Below are 23000 nucleotides of genomic sequence, written 5' to 3'. Positions count from 1 at the left end.
CCATATCTCTCTTATTGTACATTTTTTTATGCTATCATTATTTGACATTTTCACTTTGAGACAATAACTATATTGTAATATTACATGATCATAACTTTATACAAGTGCAAAATGCCATGTTTGTGTGCAGTCAAATAGACAATTAGGGAAACAGAAGGGGAAAATTATTTCTATGTTTCCTGTGTACCTAATGTGACTGCTCAGCTCAAAACCCACAAAAATAGGCCACAATGAATGTCCACTTTTCTACATAGTTTCAAAGAGAAGGCTAAAAGCTGTAAAACATATATAGATAAATTTGTTAACATTGGACCAACCCACCAACCCACTCAAAAATTGGTTGAAATAAGACAGAGTTAGGAGGTGCAGTTTCGCAGAAAAGGAAGAAGAGATGATTTAAAGATTATGATCATTCAGGCATGTCGTGCAGAAGTATCAATTTTCTAGTGAAAAAAAGTGCCTGTCAGAAAAAAAAAAAAAAAAATATATATATATGGTCCAGTAAAACTGTTAACCCGTTGAGGACGGTTTGATTTTGCTACAACACGCATTTCCCATAGGCACCTGCCCGAGTATACTCGGGACTCATCCTCAACAATATATGGTCCAGTAAAACTGTTAACCCGTTGAGGACGGTTTGATTTTGCTACAACACGCATTTCCCATAGGCACCTGCCCGAGTATACTCGGGACTCGTCCTCAACGGGTTAATATCCTGATGTTGGTTTTGTTTAAGCCACCAAATTTTGACGGTAGGTAGAGAAAATATTACTCTCTCAGGTAAGACAAACTTCAAAAAATTGAGTTGGCCGACCAAAATGACATTTCTTGGTCCATTAATACAGAGAATCATAATATGTGACTTTTTTGTGGGTTTTGAGATGGGCAGTTACTTCTGTACTGAAGATTTTTTCATATCCAATTTCATTAGACTTTCTCAATTTGACAAGGGTAAGACATGAATGTTCTAAGTACACTTTGCTTCACAAAAGAAAATATTGCAATCAAGACCATCTCATCACATTTGTAGATTCTATCTCTTCAACAGCCTTCCTGCAGAAATCTATGACTGCAAATAATTTCAACAGCGTTCACTAGGTGTGAGATATTTATTCCAAACAGAGTACTAACAGTATTTCACCTGGGGATATTGAAAGACATTTTTGTGAAAGATTTTGAAAGACACTCAATCACACACACACACAAATGATATATTGCAGCAGTTGTTTACACCAACAAACTCTCATCGATATAGCAAGAAAAAGGACTGAAGCAAAACTTGCAAAAACATGTCCATGTTTGCACATAAATCCAGTACCCACTATTCAGTCAAATACATTATGCTAGCCAGTCAGTATTGTCTATGCCAGCATTCACTCTTCCTTGGCAGCTGATGAAGCCATGGTGCCCGAGAGGCGCGTTGCAGCCAGGGCGATCCACTTCAAGCTACTTTTCCCACAATGCAACAGGTGCTGGATCTTGTGGATGTCTCGTTTGGCAGCTTTGTTTATAATCTGAATGGAAGAATGGAGAAACAACAGGACACTGAAGTGCTGCTTCTTTTTTTTTTCAAAATATATCACAACACTTCATAAAAACACTCCACTCTAAACTGACCTGCCACAATCTATCATTGAAGTTTTTGGATGCATTATGTATTATTTGATTTGATTTGATTTATTTGATTTATTTATTCTCTGTATGCCATTTTTTTTCAAATACATCAACTTTCTGCAATTTCATTAACAAAGTACAAAATACCGGTAGTATACTTTATACAATTTTCATCATTTTCATCAATTATGCAATACATCTGTAGTATAATTACATGAGTAACGTGTTAATAATTTGCATACAGAACGATTGCCAATAATAAGCACAACGCTTGACTGTTTGGCAACCGATAACAAATAACATTATAGTGAAGAAAAACAAGAGGGTCCAACATGATGCTCGTGGAATAAGGGTTAGGGAGAGGGAGAGAGAGAGAGAGAGAGAGAAGAAGAAGAAAGGAAGGGGAGGAGATGATAAAAACCTCCGGATACTAGTCTCGCCAGATCAATTCGACATACCTCTATACTTAGACACATACATACATGCACATACTGTATTTATACTAATAAATTACAGTGATGTATTCACATAATAAGTGTTGCTTTTGTCTTGTAAAAGTTACATTAAATGAGAAAGAGAGAAAAAGAGAAGAAGACAAAAAGCAATCATCTGTATACACAGCATAAATTTCTACGTGCCCTTTCAGGGCATGACGTTATAGTGAACCATGATTCGTCCGACATAACATGAATAATGAACAACAGAGAAGGAATGAATCCCAGTGGATCAGAGGAGGACAGTATACTGCAGGTGCATCCGCACGTGCAGAGACTCGGAGAGAAAGAAACATAATAGATACAACAATGAACAAAGAATGAGTCATCAAGTGTTTCTACAGAAGGTATCACCGGTACTGTGAAATCAACATTTTCTTTACTGCTTTTTTGAATGAATGAATAGACTTAATGTTACGTAATTCAAGTGGAAGTCTATTCCAGATATCTGGGCCAGTATGTCTTACTGATTTGTGTGCTAGGAGTGTTTTAGGGTTACTCAAGTGTACATCCATTGCTTGCCTTGTAGGATAAGAATGGATTTCTGAGTTCAGCAGGAACATATCAATAAATGAAGAGGGTAATAAGTCAGTATTAAAGCGGAACATCAAAAGTGCATTTTGTAAAGTGTGGATGTCGTTCACCTTTAAGATCTTAAAGCAAAAGAAAAGGGGATCCCTGTGATCATTGTAACCAGCATTTGCACATATACGAATAACTTTCTTTTGCAATTTTATGCTATTGACTATCTGCAATTTGTAAAGCAAGCCAGAGACTAAAAGTAAACCTTCCTAATTCTGAACATAGAGCCCCTTGTACAGCCTGAAGTAGGAGTTTATGCACAGAAAACTATTTTGAAGCTGAATCATTTGACCACAGATCAAATCATGTAACAAGTAAATAAGAGGGATCAATAGATCAATCATATTGTCAACATAAGTGATATATGCATCTAAACTGCTAGGACTGCTTTCATGGTCAATACCCCGCAAATTATAATTTCAAAATCTTCAGAAAATAGCATTACATCTTACTTGAAGACCGTACAGTTTTCAGCAAGGAACTTATACAGATATTTCCCAAAACACATTTAGGTCAACATTCAAAGAACAACAGTCAAAAGCTCTTAGATAAGTGTTGTTTCATGATAGCTTGTGATTAAACTATAATCCTACCTTATGAAGGACATCTAATATAAAGATGAGTCTGGCCCTGTGTTCAGAGAGGACTCTCTTCTGGTTGCCTGGTGGGGCATTCGAGAGGAAAATCTCTAGGTGCTGAAGAACAAACTCCGCCTGCATAATGAAAGGCAATCAAAATGGAAATGGGGATAAGATGTATTTTCATATCTCACCTGAAGAGCAAATTGCAGTTTCAATCCCTGAACACCTAACTTAACTTTGTTGTTTGCTTGCTTGCTTTTCAATAGAAACATCATGACATTATGATGATTAAAAATTACTGTATTCACAATAAAAAGCACAATCACAGCTGTAAGCTGCCATGTCTTCATGGCATATACCAAGTAGTGATTCAAAATGACTTAGTATCACGTTTTCCTGAACTGTGAGGACAGTAATTAAGAGGCCTGTTGCTTCTTTGATTAAGTATAAGTGTAATTGCTTGGACATACAACATGTCTCATTCAGTTATTCAAATTGATATCGTATAACGCCTTCACTATAATTTTCTCTTGAAACATAAGAATAAGTCACCCAGCACAGTTCTTTTCTCAATTCATGATACATGAGTGACTTTTCTAGGACTGCTGTGTGGAATAACATAAATTATACATTGTATAAGAGATTCCAGTTTACAAACAAAGGAGGGTAAGTGGTAATCAATAATAACATCAGCAATGAGCTGCAGAACATAACATAATCACATCAAAATGAATATCAGTTCCCTTACCTCTGAAATGAAGGTGGCAGTGTTTCTGAAGATTCCCTTGATTTCATGATGATGCGACAAAGGGTACATCTCATTGGTTGACACGGCAGCAGATGTGGAAGACTGCGAAAGATTTCTACCAGAATCAGACTTTGATCCAGTATTTGTGTGATCCTTCTGGAATAAGGGGTGGAGCAAAGGAATAAAAGTAATTCCATGATATGATATTCTATCATAACAGTTTCAAAATTCATTACAACAATGAAGTTGCATCACCAAATTTAATGGCCATTTTCACCATCATGCGTCTGCATGTAGAAACAAATTGAAAATAAAATGTAATTGAATTATGTGCCACCTTTGCCATGAAATTTGAAGGATAAAAACAACTAAATTGTAATACCTGCAATCAGCTGTACTATATGCAAGTATATTTCCAGTGATTTGTTTGTACATGTATCTAAAATAGACAATAGTGGTAACACTCAACTTTCTCTTTTATTTGCAACAATGTTATCTACAAAAATATTGTACCCTCCCTGAATTCTAGACATCATCCCTTTAACTACATCTTGACTTATCAATTTATATCATGATTTACATGTACGTACACCAAGTTCCATCATGTATGTGCCATAAATCTTGTGATGGTTTTATTTTTGTGAATTTTGCAAGTCAACTGACACCTTCGAAATAAACATGAGATGAAAATATTGTTTTCATAAAGTAAATGCAGTGGACAGAATCTCCAAAGTCTGACACTGCAAACATTACTCTTTTGATTGGAGAAAATATTTGTTCCCCCCTTATAGCCCTGTTGTTCTCGATCTTGGAGTTAACCATCCACAAATTTGTCTTGCAAGTCCCAAATCACATGGTATAATGGTTGTGATACATATAGCATATACATGTACTTGACATTTTCCATGCATACATTCTCACATCCTGATTAACAAACACTGAAAGTTGTTGTAACTTGTAACAGCAATACAAAACGTGACCTTACCATCCGCGATGCCAACTTTGTGGCTTTCCGCATTCTGCGGTGGCAGGCGACGGAGGTAGTGTTTCTGTGATGCATGACAGCCAGCTCCAGTGCACTCTTCTCTACCTTCTCCTCATGCTCTATGGTGTACATCTAATGGTTGACAACAAATTATAACACACACTGAGTGATTACATCAAGGATTAAGGAGAAAGAAGAAATAAAAAATTCAAGACACATATCAAATTGATAAGAGACACTGTAAGAGTCCTGATGAGCCAAATCGGAATAACAAGGTTTACTGTGATCCATTTCTAATAATTCACTTGATGGGAAAAAAAAAATCAATTTGGGGTTTGTCTTGTTCTTCATCTATGTGGGAAAGCACTGGAAATCAGCATGGTCTGCAATCTTGATTCAACAAAAATAGCACACATCATGCTAACCACATCCTTAAGAATAATTACATTTGTATGCAGGTTTGTGACTATCAAGAAAGTATTCAGAGTTAAAAACTGACGGGCTTGGAAGGGTCAGGAGAGATATACATTAACTCCGACATACTGAGTGACTTTTTTTTCACGGTTTTCTGTAATATTTTCCAGAAAGACAAGAACTAAAAATAGGATGATTAAAAAGTCCAAGGAAGGTAGAAGAAAGAATTCTGTTAACTAGAAATAGAAATGAGTATACAGACTTTTAGGAAATTAACCCTATTTTAACCGGGCTATTTGACACCAAGTTTTTACTGGGGGGGTCAATTTGACCCCCCCTCCAGATCTTGGCCACCGATCGTACGATCACCGCAAAATTTTGCCTGAACACAGAGCCGGATGTCAACTACAAGATTACATGGTCATACAATAGAAAAATGTTGATTTTATATTTTTTAATAAATCAATTATGCAAATTTACGCATGAAATCATATTTTCACCTATAACTCCATCAAAAAAGCTGAAGGATTGCTAAATTTTTGTGTCAGAGTTCCTCAAGACACATCTAACAATTTTCTTGAAAAAATAGTGAAATCAAAATCAGTTTCTTTTGTTTTTTATTGTTTTGTTAATTTCTTATGTATTTTATTGTTTTTCGATCTTTTGTTTTCTATTTTTTTTTTGCCAAAATTTGTTGCAGGCACTTTTTCAAGCTTATCTACATTAGAATTTATTAATTTCAATGGTTAAAAGTTGAAATAATCTAATTTATATCAATTAAACAAAAAAACACAATCTGCATTGGATTTGCACACGAAATCATGAATTTGAGCCATCTTCGGGTTGACATGCATATGCAAAACATTGCGTAACTTCAGAACGGTGTCCCCGGATGTCGCAAATTTGGTCTCAAAATATGCGGGAGACTTCAATGAAAAAGTCATGACATGACGCAGCAAAATCTTTGCCCGTTGCGGAATCGTGGCGCAAAATGTCGAGGGGGGGGTCAATTTGACCCCCCCCCCCGGTTAAAATTGGATTAACCAGGAATCTAGTATATTGTTTCGAATTCAGCTTAAAAACAAGCATGTGTTTAAATTCAAGGATGATAACCACACTCGCATCTCATCCGATGGCAACTGTTATGGATACAGGTACATTGTATTGTCATTTCTGGGCACTTGATTGTTCCGCGGAGGAATATGTAAATAAAGAGTTCGACAAGATGACCGAGATCGACCAAACACCTTGTCTGAGAGTCTGGGTATTTTTGGTGGTTATGATGGTTCGCTAGGCCAAGTTAACCTCCGTAACAAATTGGGGGCACGTCACAGGAGTTCGGCAGGGTTTCTGCGGACTTAGGTGATTTGGTCGGGCTTGATATGATCCCAGGAGTGTTTTTTCGTTCTCGCTTGGCCGATGAATTTCGGTGAGTAGCGTGGTGTAGCACTCTATGCTATGTCGTGGACATGGGCGATCGCGATACAGTTTACGTCGCGTCGCGCAACTACGTACAGTACTGTATGTAGTTTGCATCGTGATTGTTACAGTTTACTGTATGTGCAGGTGTTACGATTTGAGAACGCATGATGCGTTTATGGCGTAGTGTGTATGTGTGTGTGTGTTTGTGCATGCAGATGGACGCGGAGTGATATGTTATACAGTTTGATGTAAATCGGTCGTCTTTCTGTGTTTGCGTGAGGGAAGCACACGTTCGTATTTCTTTCGGGATCGAAAGGGTTAATTTGGCATGTGCGTAGTGTTGAGGATGGTTTAGTCCAGTTACTATACGCTGTGCGTGTGTAGTGTGTGCGTGGAAACGTTGGTCAAACGTTGGTCGTTGGTCCCGTACGTGGTGGTTCGTGTGTGGTTCAGCATACGGGTTATTTTACGGCGGTTCGTATGTGGTTAAGCATACGGGTTATTCCACGGCGGTTTGTACAGCTGTATGTGGTTTAGCATACAGGTGATTTCACGGTGGTTCGTGTGTGGTTTAGCACACGGGTTATTCCACGGTGGTTTGTATGTGGTTTAGCATACAGGTGATTTCACGGTGGTTCGTGTGTGGTTTAGCACACGGGTTATTCCACGGTGGTTTGTATGTGGTTTAGCATACAGGTGATTTCACGGTGGTTCGTGTGTGGTATAGCACACGGGTTATTCCACGGTGGTTTGTGTGTGGTTTAGCACACAGGTAATGCCATTGTTGTTCGTGTGTGGTTGAGCACACGGGTTATTTTAAGTCGGTTCGTATGTGGTGTAGCATACGGGTTATTCCCAGTCGGGTCGTGTGTGGTATAGCATACGGGTCATTGTTTATAGTGCGACTGGTTTTCTTCAGTTGAAAAGAGTTTTTCAGCTGGCTGGCTGGTGATAGTCAGGTTTTCTTGTAGCACTACTAATTGTACATTACTGGTGCAGAATGGAGAAAGATCAAGAGTTTTCCATTGAGAAGTTTGTGGATTCACCCACAGTTGAGGAGTTGCTAACCTTGAAAAAGGTTGATTTGTTGCGTGTTGTAGAAAACTACAAGGTTCCTGCTGTGAAGAGTACAATGAAAAAGTCAGAGATTACACAGCACACCATCAAATTTCTTGTAGATGAAGAAGTATTTCCCCTCCAGGCATTGCGTAGCATATCAGGTAGTCCCCCTGGTGATGTGCAAGGGAGTGTAGAAGTACGTCTGAAAGAGCTTGAACTTGAGAAAGCGAGAATTGAGTTAGAGAGAGAGAGGGTTTCTCTAGAAAGGGCTCGTCAAGTTGGTGAGAGAGAGTATGGTGTAAGCGTCAGTGGTGGGCATTTTGATATCGCCAAAAATGTCAGAATGGTCCCTGAGTTCGATGAAGGAGATGTGGATAGATATTTCCTGCACTTCGAACAAGTGGCGGATAGCATGGAATGGCCGAAAGAAAAATGGCCTCATCTCTTGCAGACTAAGTTAAAGGGAAAGGCATGTGATGCTTATGCTTCACTTTCGCGCGAAGAAGCTCGGGATTATGCAACAGTAAAAAAGGCAATCATGAACGCGTACGCCTTGGTTCCTGAAGCGTACAGACAGAAATTCAGGAATAGTAGAAAACTAGATTCACAGTCATTCAGAGAATTTGCAAAAGTGAAGGAAATTGCCTTCACTCGTTGGCTGCAATCAGTAGGCGTGGCTACTGTTGATGATTTGCGGGAACTTGTGCTACTAGAGGAGTTTAAGAGTTCGCTACCTCAAGAGGTGCGTTCGCATATCGAGGAACAAAAAGCGAAAACTTTGTCGGTAGCTAGTACAATGGCTGACGAGTACAGTCTGTCCCGTAGTCATGGAAACAGGTATGTAGGAAGCAAATTTGCAGCTCCTAATCTAAGTGTTGGCAAGACAAATTCTAGCAGTAAGACAGAGGTGAAGGCTGGTCTTGTGGTAGAAAATGAGACTGACAAGAAAGGTAGGAACACTGAGAAGCCTATTGTGTGTTTCCATTGTAGGCAACCAGGGCATGTGAAGTCTACTTGTCCCGTTCTGAACAAGAAAAAACAGGAAAAAGACAAAGAAAAGAAGTCTCATCCAAATGGATTGGTGAGTCGTTCGGTTGAATCGACAGGTGATTGGTGTGAACAAGTTCAGAGTGTGATTAAGTCGGCTGATCAAGACAAGATTAAGTCTCAGTATGAACCATTCACTTCTGTAGGCTATGTGACATTGGTAGGGTGTGATGAAGCTAGAAAGGTTACCATCCTGCGAGATACTGGTGCATCCCAGTCATTGATTCTTGACAGTGTTTTACCTTTTGGGCAAACGTCGTCCACAGGCACAAGTGTACTGTTACAAGGAGTAGAAGGAGGTTACGTTGAGGCCCCTCTTCACACAGTCGATTTGCAGTCAGGCCTAGTTTCAGGAAGGGTGAGCCTTGGTGTTAGGAAGTCACTTCCTATGGATGGTGTAGCATTGATATTAGGCAATGATCTTGCAGGAGACAAAGTGACTATTCCAGTGGTCAGTGCAGTCCCTTTGGATAAAGAAGGAAATGAGACAGCTGCATTGGTTCAGGAATTCCCTGAAGTTTTCCCAGCTTGTGTAGTCACACGTTCCATGTGTAGAAAATCAGAGGAGTCTGAAATGAAGGCTAGTCAAGGGGATATCGGTCTAGAAGGGAGTTTCGTCTGTCGGTTAGATGATGTAGAAGTAAGCAAACCCGCAGCATCAAAATCACATGAGATAGGGGATGAGTCTCAGCCTGTAGATGAAAATGAGATTGGGTTGAACAAGAGCTCTTTGATTGATGCACAGAAGAATGATCCACAGTTGGTAGCATTGTGTGATAGTGCTCTTGCTGAAGAAGAAGCACTGAGTGAAAGGACTTGCTACTATGTGAAAGGAGATGTGTTGATGAGGAAGTGGATGCCAGTTGACTCTTCTAGTGATGAAGAATGGCGAAAAGTTCACCAAATTGTCATTCCAAGAGTATTTCGTAAACATATCTTGAGTGTGTCGCATGAGTCGGCTCTTGGTGGTCATCTTGGAGTCAATAAGACAGTTGACAAGATTTTGAAACATTTCTTTTGGCCTGGCTTGAGACGGGATGTTTCAGATTTCTGTAGAACTTGCCATGTTTGTCAAGTGGTGGGGAAACCTAATCAGAAGATTCCTCCTGCTCCCCTAAAGCCCATACCAGCATTTGATGAGCCGTTTAGCACAGTTATCATAGACTGTGTTGGTCCTTTGCCAAAGACAAAGGCTGGACATGAGTACTTGCTCACTATGATGTGCGCTTCTACGAGATTTCCAGAAGCTGTGCCACTTCGGCGTATTACTGCACAGAACGTTAGCAAGGCGTTAGTGAAGTTCTTCACAACGGTTGGCTTGCCAAAGGTGGTGCAATCAGACCAGGGTTCCAACTTCACTTCAAAGATATTTCAGCAAGTGATGCGTGAGTTGGGTATCAAATGTGTTACCTCGAGTGCCTATCATCCACAGAGTCAAGGCGCACTGGAGCGTTTTCATCAGACGCTGAAGAACATGATGAGAACATACTGCTTTGAGGTCGAGAAGGACTGGGATGAAGGCTTGCCGTTGTTGCTTTTCTCGGTGCGAGAGTCTGTGCAAGAGTCCTTAGGATTTAGTCCCTTTGAGTTAGTGTTTGGACACGAGGTTCGTGGTCCATTGAAGGTCTTGAGAGAGAAGCTGTTGGGTGAGGATGAGTCACCTGGTTTGTTGAATTATGTGACCACGTTCCGTGGTAGGCTGACTCGTGCACGTGAATTTGCAGCTGGACATTTGAGAAACAGTCAAAAGAACATGAAGCAGTATACTGTTGTTTGATAAGAGGTCCAGGGAAAGAATGTTCAGTCCCGGTGAAAAGGTATTGATACTGTTGCCCATTCCTGGTAACCCTCTGTGTGCTCGCTTCTCTGGTCCCTATGTCGTGGAGGAGAGATTGAGTGATGTGAATTACATCATTCAGACGCCAGACAGGAAGAAAAAGAAACGGTTGTGTCACATCAACATGTTGAAGAAGTATGTTGAGAGAAGTGCAGGTGAAAGTGCGAAGCCAGTCATGTATGTGGTAGGAGCAGTCCAAGATGTCCCTGTTCCCAAGACGAGGAAGGAGCTGATGAGATTCATCGGCATGGCCGGATACTACCGTCGCTTCTGCCATAACTTCTCGGATGTTGTGGCACCCTTGACTGATCTCCTGCGGAAGAACGTGAAGTTCCAGTGGTCAGCCGCATGCCAGTCTGCGTTTGACCAAGTGAAGGCAATCCTGTCGAGTGGTCCTGTATTGGCAGCGCCGGACTTCAAGAAAGGCTTCAGCCTAGCTGTCGATGCAAGCGATGTCGGAGCAGGCGCCGTGCTGATGCAAGCTGATGACGATGGAGTGGACAGACCGGTCTGCTACTTCTCAAAGAAGCTCAACGCGCACCAGCGGAAGTATTCTACCGTTGAGAAGGAGACCCTAGCGTTAATTCTTTCGCTCAGCCACTTTGATGTCTACGTGGGCAGCACAACTCAACCCGTTGTTGTGTGGACTGATCACAACCCACTGACATTCGTCAACAGAATAAGAAACAAAAACCAGAGACTGCTGCGATGGAGTTTAATCCTACAGGAGTATAACCTTGACATTAAGCACATTCGCGGAAAGGAAAACATTGTGGCAGACGCCCTTTCTCGTGCTTAATTGAGACATCTCAATATTTTGTCTTGTTGCCAGATGCAACGTTTGTGCAAATGTATTTTATGTTTGCAACACTTTAAACAGGTGTAATTTGTTTTGCAAGTACACAGGACAGTGTGTGTACATCATGTATATGTACGAGTGGTACATGTATGCATTTTGCATACACTATAATTGTGATGCCAACAGCATGAATGGCACTTTGAATGTGTAAATAACAACATGGAAGTATCTTCAGACATGTTTGTGTTAATAAGGAAACACAGCAAGCTATAATTGTGCTTGAGTCACTCAACAAAAGAATACACTATGAAGGCTGTTTTAAGTTATGCTAGCCATCAACAGTTGTCAAGAATGTGAGTTGTTGGTAAATTGATTTCAAACAGGTAGTGTCGCTGTTTGTATAGAGAATGTGGTGTATCGAGTAATGTAGGTACAGTTCAGGTACTTGAAGTTTCATACTTGTACATGTACAGGTATTGGTTAAATTTGTTGTGGCATACACCCTAAGTTTATTGGATGTTGCTTTTTGGATTTAATTAGCATGTATACTGTATTAGGTACAGAAATTATATAGTTATACATGTACAAAGCTTTTGCTCATTATTATACCTCAATCATTGCCTTGGCGAAGGTATTCAGTATTTCACAGTTGATCCAACATACCAACAGGCATGTATTTAAGCGAACTGTGTTATACCAGGATGTATACAGGCAGGTATACACTCACTTATTAAGTTTAGGTGTACACACAGGTTGTCATCAAGTATATCTCATTCAAGTTCATTTGATGCCTTGTCAGGCAGGTCATACTCTTGGTGTTTTGTATGTTGACAGGAAAGTTTTCAGACACATAAGTAGGATATATGACATTTGTTGGTGTTTAAACGTTTCAATAGATGCTGACACAACGTGTACAGGTATATGTAAGTCGCATATCATGGAATATGATGTTTTGGTTGTAGGTAATATGATGTATATGATTACAACAGTTGGATTTTATGCAGTTGCTTGTGGAAGAGATGACGTGTTTTATAATCGTTGTACACAGGTTAATCATTTAATAATGACAGTGTAAAAATTGACATGTTGCATGTGTGTTCTAATGAGGAAACCATCTGATTTTGGTACGTGTATTGTTTGTATGCATGACATGATTGCATAAAGGTTAAGGTGTTGAGAAAATTAACATTGCAGTATTCAGTGTTGCACAATTACATGCAATTCTAGTATGCTGTAACTCACAAGCAGCATTAACTCACGAGAGTGTTAGTTTGGTACACGTTGAATGGTACTAAAGTCGTACATGTTTTATCACAGGTTATGATGATAATATAACCATAGCATACTTCGTTTATGTGTTCTTATAATAATGCAACCATGGTAAACTCATGGATTTATAAGTGTGAATTGGAAGAGGAATGTACAATGCTGTTCCAAAATATTGTGCCAACGTACATAGAGTCCATTTGTGTTAAAACGTTAAATGCACTCTTTTAGGGGGGAAGTGTTATGGATACAGGTACATTGTATTGTCATTTCTGGGCACTTGATTGTTCCGCGGAGGAATATGTAAATAAAGAGTTCGACAAGATGACCGAGATCGACCAAACACCTTGTCTGCGAGTCTGGGTATTTTTGGTGGTTATGATGGTTCGCTAGGCCAAGTTAACCTCCGTAACACAACTTACCTGGTATTTCCACCTTCCCTCATTCTTGCAGCGATAGTAGAAATGACCACTTTCCCAGTTTTGGCCGCATTCCCAGCAGAATTCATGTCCGCACTTGCACACCATGTGGTTACAGCCATACGACTTCTCAATGGGATAGCGGCATCGGGGACACCTCTTGGTTGGTACTCGAAAAGGACGGTCACGAGTGTTTTGAAGCTCTAAAAAGGGGGAGCAAAAAGTTTTAAACATTTCCACAACCAACTGCATATGCCACTGAAAAATACACACATTCTTATGCAAACATTTTCTGTCACTGAAGCCCAGGTATGACAGTGGGATACATTTTAAAAAAAATAGCACAATTGGGTTTCACTCTTCTGATCACAAGGCAGAAGACAATATTTGACAAATGTGCAAGGCAGGTTCACCAATTAAAGAGGGGAAAAAATATTTGTTTTTTCTTCTTTCTTTTTTTTTCTTTTTTTTTTTTGGGGGGGGGGGACAAATGTTTTCAACAACTGAACTAATTATGCTAACATGCTTCCCAAACATATACAATCGTGATAAAAATACAAGTCAAGATAATTTTGCTGGTCTATTTTTGTGAATATCAGCTTCTGAAATGTCTTTTCATTCTTACAATTTTATCTTATTGTACCACATGAGCAAAAATTGATGATGAGGAGGAGGAAACTGAAAATGTAATGTATGGTATGTCACTACTCATCTAAAACATGATTACTCTAATGAGTTGAGAATGAAAGATACGAGTTTGCAGATTGGATTCATCAGAAACAGAAATGCATCATATATGAATACACCAAATAAGATAGCAAAGCCAAGAGTGAGACTACAAAACTTTGAAAGTACATAATACATGTTCTATCTGCACAATAATGAACTGAGTAAAAAAAAGAAGAGATCATTCATGTCTAAGAATTTGCAGCTATTGCACAAAAATTTTACTGCTACTGAAATATTGAAGTCGAGATCGAGATGTCACTAGGCACTTACTGAGCAAAGTTTTTGCCTCCTGGCGGTATGCCTCTGCCTGCTGGCAAGAAGCTGGCCAATGGGCTTCTTCTTTGCACTCGGAGCACCATAATGTACCGCAACTGCAGTTGACAGGGATTGCACCCCCATTACCAACATCCGTCCTATGACTGGACAGTTTGAGCAGACGACCGCACAAGGGACTGGGGCACCACCTGAGCTCTGGATGCAGCATGAGGGCAGTATTCACCCTGTTATTCCGGTGACGAGCGAAAAATGTGGACGGGAGGAACGACATCATGGTTACCTCATCCACAAGACTGGTGCACTGGTAACCCTGGCAACAGGAGGGAAAAAATGGTTTTGACAAAATGTGTTCGACATACAGCATGAAAACTTGTGTATTTTTCTGCTCACACAGTCTATTTCTTGCTCTGATTCCCTTTTCTTCTTATTTCATTTTTCTTCCACTTTCTCCTTTTTTTTTTCCTTTTCTTCTTATTTTATTTTTCTTCCACTTTCTCCTTTTTTTAAAAATATTTTCTCTACTTTCTTCCTCTCTTGTCTGATTGAGTTCACAATGCTTCATGTTTACTGGTCCCTTTGTGACATACTTACTGGACAGGTGATGTTGAGGTCTCCCTGTTCCACCCTTGACATCATGTGACTGCTCCAGCACTGGTCACAAAACCAGTGGCTACAGGCAGTCAGAGCGGTGCCAGGACATATCTCACTCAGCTCCTCATAGCAGATGCTGCAGTAGTCACATTCATTGGATGCTGCAGATGGGGCCATAGTACCAGTCTGCCTACCCTGACCAGTGTTTTGGTATATTGTCTTCATAAAGGGAGAATTGAGAAGACAAACTTACAATCATTTATCTACATATTTTGATTAGGAATTACACACTCAGATATGTACACCCCAAAAATTTGGCTCAACAAAAACTGTTCCTAGTCTATGTGATGGTATAATGTTAAGAATATTTATATGTTTGTCACTATGATATACATGTACACTCAGGAGTCATATGTACATTGGTACATGCAACCGGTTTTCACTTAAAGATCAAACACTCCACCCATCCCCTTTCCCTCAAAAAGAAGACAGTACTAGAAAGTGTCATGGTGGAGGCAGCAAGTCAGAGGGGGCACTTCAACTCTTCATGATGACAAACCAAATTGATTTTCCCTTCTTTCTTTGTTTTTAGCAAAGAGCTGGCTCCAAAAACTGAATGAAGCATACCCGTGAAGACAAATCCCCTCACCTACTTAACTATTGGAAATAAGTGAGGTATCACTATCAACAAAATTTCAGTGAGCAATTCATTGCAGAGACACACGGTTTAACTGATAAGACCAGCACATACCAATCAAGCATGCAAACTGAATTCCATGTGAATACGGGAATGGACATATGGCATATCACCTATTACTGTAAAAGAGGATATCTTCGCGCGACTAAGTTTTAACGTCGGGCATGGTAAGAAGAGTTTCGTACGTTTTTAATTCCACGAAATCAAGACAGCAACTACTGGAATATATGGCAAGCAAAATATTCGCTTGCTTTTATTTTCATGCTAGTTTCTAGTTGCGGAAAATGCGTGAAAATTTCAACACCACAAAAATTTCCACTTTTACAGTATCTCTCACTATCACTGTCCATTGCTTCTGATTGTATGTAAGGTGAAATTAAATACACAAAACCAATTAGGCCGTATCTAGTCTTTCAAAGTAATATGTGACACATCCCTGGTTGATCCTTACCTGGGCAGTAGCCTTGTGTGGAGAGGTGACTTCATACTGCCAACCAAGAGCAGATTGAAGGGTCTTTGTGGCGATTCGTGGCTCAACTTGGTATGATGCTGTGGACTGTTCCATCAGATACCTGTCAAAAAAAAATGCTACTTTAATTACCCACATGATCCAACAGAAAAGACTGTGATCCTAACATACATGACTGTAACAGTGAAGTACACGTAGTGCATTTGGTGAGAAGTCAAGAGTTGAGGCATCTGCAAAACTGAAAATGTGTAAAAATGCTCTTACAACTGGTAGAACAGATGATTGAGAATTTGCAAGTGGTCAGCAAATGAACATGTATTCTTTTTATTTGCCAACTTGGAAGAGTCCACAAGTAATGTTCCTCCACTTTCACATGCTTCACTGCCCAATAAACACATAAGACAAGTGGTGCTTGATGTCACAATATGTCACTCTGAACTTCTGTATCTCTTTTAATCTAATTATACCTCTTTGACAATCTACAATGTGCATTTTTTGTTGTAATTTTCAAAAGCTGATTCTGCTCTGCCTCCATTTATGATAACTAAAATCACTAAAAACTGAGTAGAAAACACAGTGAGTTTGAGTCTTACTGCCCAACACTGATCAGAGCAAACAATGTATTGCTACAATTAAGTTAGCCATGCAAGCAAGTCAAGGCCATCATTATCAATATGACAGTACATAATCATTTGGTACATTTTCAGTTGAGAAATAGAGGGTAAGAAATTTGCCACATAGTAGAAGTGTCCTTGTTCTCAATTGAAAATGTATCCTTCACATTAGTTGCAAGAAATAGGGACATGTTACCTGTCGACAGGTAGTGCTGCCACTGCTCTTGTGGTGGTGTAGATTACATCAGAGATACCGCAGATTTCAAGACCTGTTACGCATTTGGTCAGCAATGCCCGATCCTCTGTCACTCCACACACTTTCACTCTGACCTCCTCCGCCCAATTGTCGACCGAGCCAAAACCGAGGCGGGGATCCAGCATACAGTCAAATAAAGCAAAGACATGATGGCCAGTCTGTAAGAGGTTGCTGGCGATGATATCTCCCTCATTCTTGGCCTTCCGGTGATCAACGATCCCATCCGTGATGTTGACGGCAAATCGGCGCGGCATGCAGCGACCCTCGATGTACCTCTCCCCAAACTTTCCTTTCAGGCTTTCACTCACAAGGTCTTCGGTTTTCACTGATGCAGCCACACTTGGCTTCTCGTGCATCTCAGCGGATTGCTCAGCCACCTTTTCCTCTTGCACCTTTTCCTCTTGCTCCTTCTCCACCTCCAGGGTGTATTTCCGCCGCTCAGTTTCTAATGCAATCCTCTTCATCTTTCTCTCCTCCCTAACTGATAAGATGTATGCAGGATGGATCGCTGTGATGGCATCTGCTTTGTCAATTGGAAAGACTCTGTCCTTTGTGCCCAGAGGTTGCTGACTCCCTGGTCTAACCTCACTCCTTCTGTTCCTGATTGGTGGTGTACATGTAGTTTGTGCTGCCATCCCCTTGCAGATGAGAACTGCCAAGGCATCAGTGCTCACCTGGAAGGGTTTAGCATCCTTGGTCTCTTCTTGCCAATACTGCTCCTCTTCTTCCTCCCACTCGTTGGCAAGGTCCTCCTCCATCTCCCATTGTTCATTGGAGAAGGCATCCTGAGAACAATATTGATGCTTTCTGGTTCTATTTCTGCTGTTTTTCTTACGTTTCCCAAGATCTAAAAAAAAAAAAATGATAATGAAACACACAGTAAACAGCAGTTTAAACATAATGTCCTTCCAGAAACAATAAAGAACACACTTTTTTTTAACTTTTTTTTCTACTTGATCAACAAGACAGGGGATTTGGTGGTGGAAAGGAACAAAATTTGTTTAATTTCCTTTATCGCACTTGTCTGTCAACGCATGATACACAATCCCGCTGCATAAAATTCTTGTAGCATCACATTTTCACCTTTTATTCCAAATGTGTTCATACTGACTTTCCCATGCTTAACCTGCTTCACTTCAAAGAATGAGAATGCATATGCTCACCAGTACATTACAGTATCATGAGGGATTCACAATTTGTGTGTCATTGTGCCAGGCAAAACTTAAAACATTTTGTTGAGGAACACATGCGAAGTTTTTTTTTTTTTTTTTTCCATCTCTCACCTGAATGTCCTGCAGGGTTGCAATAGGTCTGGAAGGTTTGCCTGGGAGGTGCTGTGGAGACGTCATAGTGGATGGTACTTGGAAGTACATTCTCTTCCTCCAGATGTCTCTTCCCTTTCTTTGACCTCTTCCCGTTCTTCTTTCCAAAGTTGGCATCCACATTCGTCACTTCTTCCTTTTCCTTGCTGCCGAGTAGGTCAGTAGCCCTAGTGTACTTCTTCCTCGGTGATCTCGAAACCTCATCTGCGAGTGAGTTGTAAACGCCGACACATGCACCGGATGCCGAGTTGCGGTTAAGCAAGTGATGTTCTGTGACGATGCTATGGTTGCCATAGTAATCTTCCTCACCCTTGATGTCGGTAATGACCTCCCAGCGCTTGGCTTTGTTTAAGGAGAATGTCACGCCATGCTTTTCATCGTCTGTTACAAGCAGTAGAAATGAAAATATGAGAAGGAAGAAAATAATACAGTGCAGCTGACAGATTGAAGGAGACGTTGCATTACTTCCTATGATATTCCCATCACTCATAGATTGTAATTCATACTGCTAAATGTAACATGATTGACTTAATATCATACTGGCAAATGAGCAACAAGTACATAAACCAGACAACAACAAAAAAATAAATGCAACGGGAATTGGAGATCTATTACGGCACCCTCAACATTATTTTGTGATTTTTTGCTATAGGAAGAAAACTTCTCTCCTCATTTCCACCTGTTTACTAAAACAAAAGCAAGCAGGCTGTCAAAAAGTGCTGGGAATTCCTTTTCTTTTCTTGTGACGATATAGGGCCTACAGAAGAACAATTCAATAAAAAGACAAACGCAATCATTTTAACAGTGAAATGTATCTCACCTTTGATATTGAAAGCACCATTTTCCATTTGCCTCTTCACAGCAGCCTTGGCAGATTTCTTGACCTGATGGTCCTCACCATCAATCTTGGTCTTGACCACGATGCTCTGCCTGCTGTAGAGTTGTTTGTAAGGGAAGGGCAGACGCCTGACATTGTGGCTGGTAGCAAGACCAAAACGGGTTCCTTCTCTTCGCACCATGGTCTCTTATTTGTAAGTACTCGCACGAAGAATCAAGTGTTTATCCCTTTTTGGCACGAGTTCTGAAAAAAAGAAGTCATAAACCAGATCTGATATAGATTCTACCACGCATTGACAGGGGTTCTGTAAAAGAGTAATTACGTTCTTCATGTCTGCAAACAAAGCTAAAATTAAGATTAAGAACCTGCTATTTACCGACATTTCTCTCACCTCTTCACGTCTTTTTCCGGTAGCACGCGATAAGTGCCAGTCGCTGTGGCCCGTGGCAGTATAGTGGTAGGATACAGTCAGAAGAACAACTCTCTGTCTTGCGATTCCTTGTACACAGCTACAAGATAAGGCAATTGCTGAGTCGGGGCACAGCTGGTAGAGTTTGGAAGCATGTGTATCATTCTGCCAATTTCTGTGATTACTTATATTCATAGAAGTCAGTGATTTTGAACGCCTCTCCACCAGGTTCTTCTTGCAGGCAATTGCGCAATGTTCGTTCATTTTCTAAATATGGATTCGCGAACACATGTTATACATGACTGTATGCCGAGTGCCTGCTGCTGCAGCTGCTTGCTTGGCCTTGCGGTAGGGTGGTCATGATGACATCATCAAAATAAAGACTAGTCCACAGCATACAGCGGGGTGTTTTGAACATAAAGGTTAGAGTGTGTTTTTAATCATTATCATTTGTCACCAAATGTTTGTACTCAACTATTCTTTTTCCTACAAAAATTAATTTTTTCAAAGATAATAGTGCCGAATGAGTGTTATGTGATGATATCATAGATAAGTTCAGAACCTTTCTATTATAATCAAGTGGACGAACCCTCACAAAACCCGGAAGCATGGGGTCCACTGCTAGTCTTAATGATCCAGACTAGATACATGGCTTGATGGCAACTTTCTTTTAGGGCCGCCGAAATCATCACGTTATATTTCATTCTATTTTATTTTATTTTTTCCTTTTCTGTGGCCCTACATAAACATTTGGTGAACAAAAAAGTGATAGTAATAACAGGCCCTAATAATGATAATAATAATAATAATAATAATAATAATAATAATAATAATAATAATAATAATAATAATAATAATAATAATAATAATAATAATAATAATAATAATAATAACAATAACAATAATGATAATAATAAACTGGGAAACATTGTTAGGATAAGATATTTTTTTCATCATGATTCTGTAAAGTTATATAGAAATTATAGACTGGTATCATAAAGAGCTTCAAGTGCAACATATACCTACAGGAAGTAAGAACAGAAAATACAAAATGAATTGCATCACGTAAAAATCATAAAAGTTGAAGTTTACTAAGTATTTGGGTCGTATCAAATATTGAATTGAGGTGTAAATATGATGTTTTTCCAAGACTTGCATGCATTCATGAACTGATTACATCTGGCATTCAGGGACATACCTACATTTTAGAAAGATAAAATGTATTCGTGCTGCACTCTGGACGCGAAAAGATTTGCCGTGAAGACTAGAACGGCTATCTGGCAACCTTTGTCGAGGCCATCTAGCTGTTCAAGTGCATGCAGTTACAGGATGTATTCTTCCCTATACTGAACGAGAGAAAAAAAAAAGAAACACGCACAAACACGCACACTCACACACACACACACACACACACACCCACACACACACACACACACACACACAAACACACAGCAACAATGTATGCACTCACACACACACACACACACACAAAATGTATTGGTCTGAAATAAAAGGAAGCATAACAGCTCACATTTAATTAAGGTACCCGATCAGACCGCCAATATATATATTTTTTTTTTGAAATTTGTATAGGTGGCCCGACATCATTTTTGTTTATATTGAAATGCAATAGCGGTCCCGGCTCGGGCCACCGGGCCGACGCTAGTGTCGAGCCCTGATATGAGAAACAAAGAATAGTTAATCCCAAGAGGATGCTTGTGTTATCTAAAACGAAAACAAAACAAGAACATCTTCCAACAATCATGGCAATCTATTATAATAGTCTCAGCAAGGCACAAGTGAATCTCAGTGGGATGCCAGCTTAATTTGTAAAGGCGCCCCGCCCTTTATGGAAATCCTGGATCCGCCCCTGAGTTGCGAGTACATTGTACTATTGAAGTTGAAACACCATATACAGGGATATAAAGCCGTAAGTATGTATTTTGACGTAATATTGATAGATATCAGTTTTAAAAAAGAAAGAAAACACGCTGCTATACATATCATGTTGTTATTAAAATATCTAAATTTGAAACGTTCGAAAGATATTATTTTTCTAAAACTCAAAATAAAACAACACAGGTTACATCGTCACTCATGTGACTGTAGCCTGCATGTCTGAGGTCACATCTGTGCACTCCTAAACTCCTCTACGTTGCATAACGTATGTTACAAAATAATAATACAATGTCATATATAGCTAAAGTAAAGAGCTGGTATTTTCTTTTCTTGTTTTTCAATGGTCTTATTGGCTATACCTTCTAAATCAAGTTAGCAACAAAAATAAAGTAATATGGCCCCATGCACTCTTTTCTGAAAAATGACAAATCACGGTGTCGTCATACATGACACGACTTGAAAGGCTTTTTTTGTTGTAATATAACTAGTTGTTGAATAATATTTTTGTAATTAGATAATTTTGGTAGACCCAAATGACTTAAAATATTATAGTTTATCATCGCTGATGTATTTTTTTTTTTTTGCATATGAATGTATAGGCCTGACTGCAAAGCAGAAGGTTTAATCAAGCAAAATATCTGACCATTATTGATTACTGTTACAGAAAATTTGAGAAAAAATTAGTAATTTATGGTGAAAATTAACAGCATTCAAAGCACCAACTAAGCAATCTTTCTTTGATAACCTGCTGTAAATGAACAAACTTAAATGCATACAAACATAGTTTTTTGTTGTTGTTTAAGAAGAGTGATATCTCTTTTTGCGACAGTTTTTTTTTGGGGGGGTTTTGGGGGTTTTTTTTGGTGTGTGTGTGTGTGTGTGTGTGTGTGTGTGTGTGTGTGTGTGTGTGTGTGTGTGTTTAATACCTATAGAACCTATACATCACGGCTAACTGAGGGGGCCATATTCCCATTTTAGTTCCTTGTATCATTGGGTTCCAACTTTTTAAGCACGTGCCACTGAATAGATTAGATGCAAGAATCAGCTTCTGCAGCCTTTAATTTCTTTGAAATACAGGAAGAAGAGCCAAATAAATCTATTATTTTATACAGTATGGGAGGGGGTCCAAAAAGAAAACTGTGATTCCACACTCTAAATTCCTCAGATTGAAATAGATTGTAGTCAGGGACCAATCCAAACGTTGGATTGAAGTTTTCAACCTAATAGAGTTAGAATAACTCAATCTTATTTGATTGAAACTTTCAATCCAATTTTGGATTGGTCCCTGACTACAATCAATAGATTGACTTTCAATCCACGGAATTTATATAGAGAGTTGCATTGGTTATGCAATGAGTATTAACTATCGTTAGACAATGATAATACTGAAACCTAAACAAAAAAAAAAACACCAACAACAGCAACAACAACAACAACAACAACAACAACAACAACAACAACAACAATAACAATAACAACAACAATAACAATAACAACAACAACAACAACAACAACAACAAACAGCTTCCAAACTGACCATGCATGCATGGTACGGGTCTGTGGAAAACCAGAGCCGTCATATATTTACACGGCTCTAGCAGCCATGGCAGCGGAAAATAGAGTTTCCGGAAAA

General features: G+C 39.5%; 1 protein-coding gene across 1 annotated transcript; it reads right to left on the bottom strand.

Annotated features, from left to right (window-relative positions):
- Positions 1-543: 543 nt before the first annotated feature.
- On the bottom strand, positions 544-19240 carry LOC140241467 (uncharacterized). Its single transcript, XM_072321199.1, has 11 exons — positions 19042-19240; positions 18183-18602; positions 16840-17746; positions 16012-16132; positions 14864-15082; positions 14267-14582; positions 13271-13470; positions 5005-5136; positions 4020-4175; positions 3284-3403; positions 544-1514 (listed from the first exon to the last, which is right to left on the bottom strand). Exons 1-11 carry the CDS (start codon positions 19238-19240, stop codon positions 1374-1376), a joined length of 2931 nt encoding a protein of 976 aa, XP_072177300.1. The 3' UTR covers positions 544-1373.
- Between the last annotated feature and the right edge of the window lie 3760 nt (positions 19241-23000).

Source organism: Diadema setosum, chromosome 2 (assembly GCF_964275005.1).
Source record: "Diadema setosum chromosome 2, eeDiaSeto1, whole genome shotgun sequence".
Classification (NCBI taxonomy): Eukaryota; Metazoa; Echinodermata; class Echinoidea; order Diadematoida; family Diadematidae; genus Diadema; species Diadema setosum.
This window is presented reverse-complemented; position numbering and strand designations above follow the sequence as displayed.

What these genes read in the sequence shown, in the direction of transcription:
- LOC140241467 (XM_072321199.1), bottom strand. Translation starts at nt 19,240, where the DNA reads ATGGTGCGAAGAGAAGGAACCCGTTTTGGTCTTGCTACCAGCCACAAT. An exon ending in CAACCCTGCAGGACATTCAG is followed by an intron (nt 17,747 to 18,182) that starts GTGAGAGATGGA and finishes TTTTTTTTTTAG; the next exon opens with ATCTTGGGAAACGTAAGAAA. An exon ending in CTGCCACCTTCATTTCAGAG is followed by an intron (nt 3,404 to 4,019) that starts GTAAGGGAACTG and finishes TTCATTATGCAG; the next exon opens with GCGGAGTTTGTTCTTCAGCA.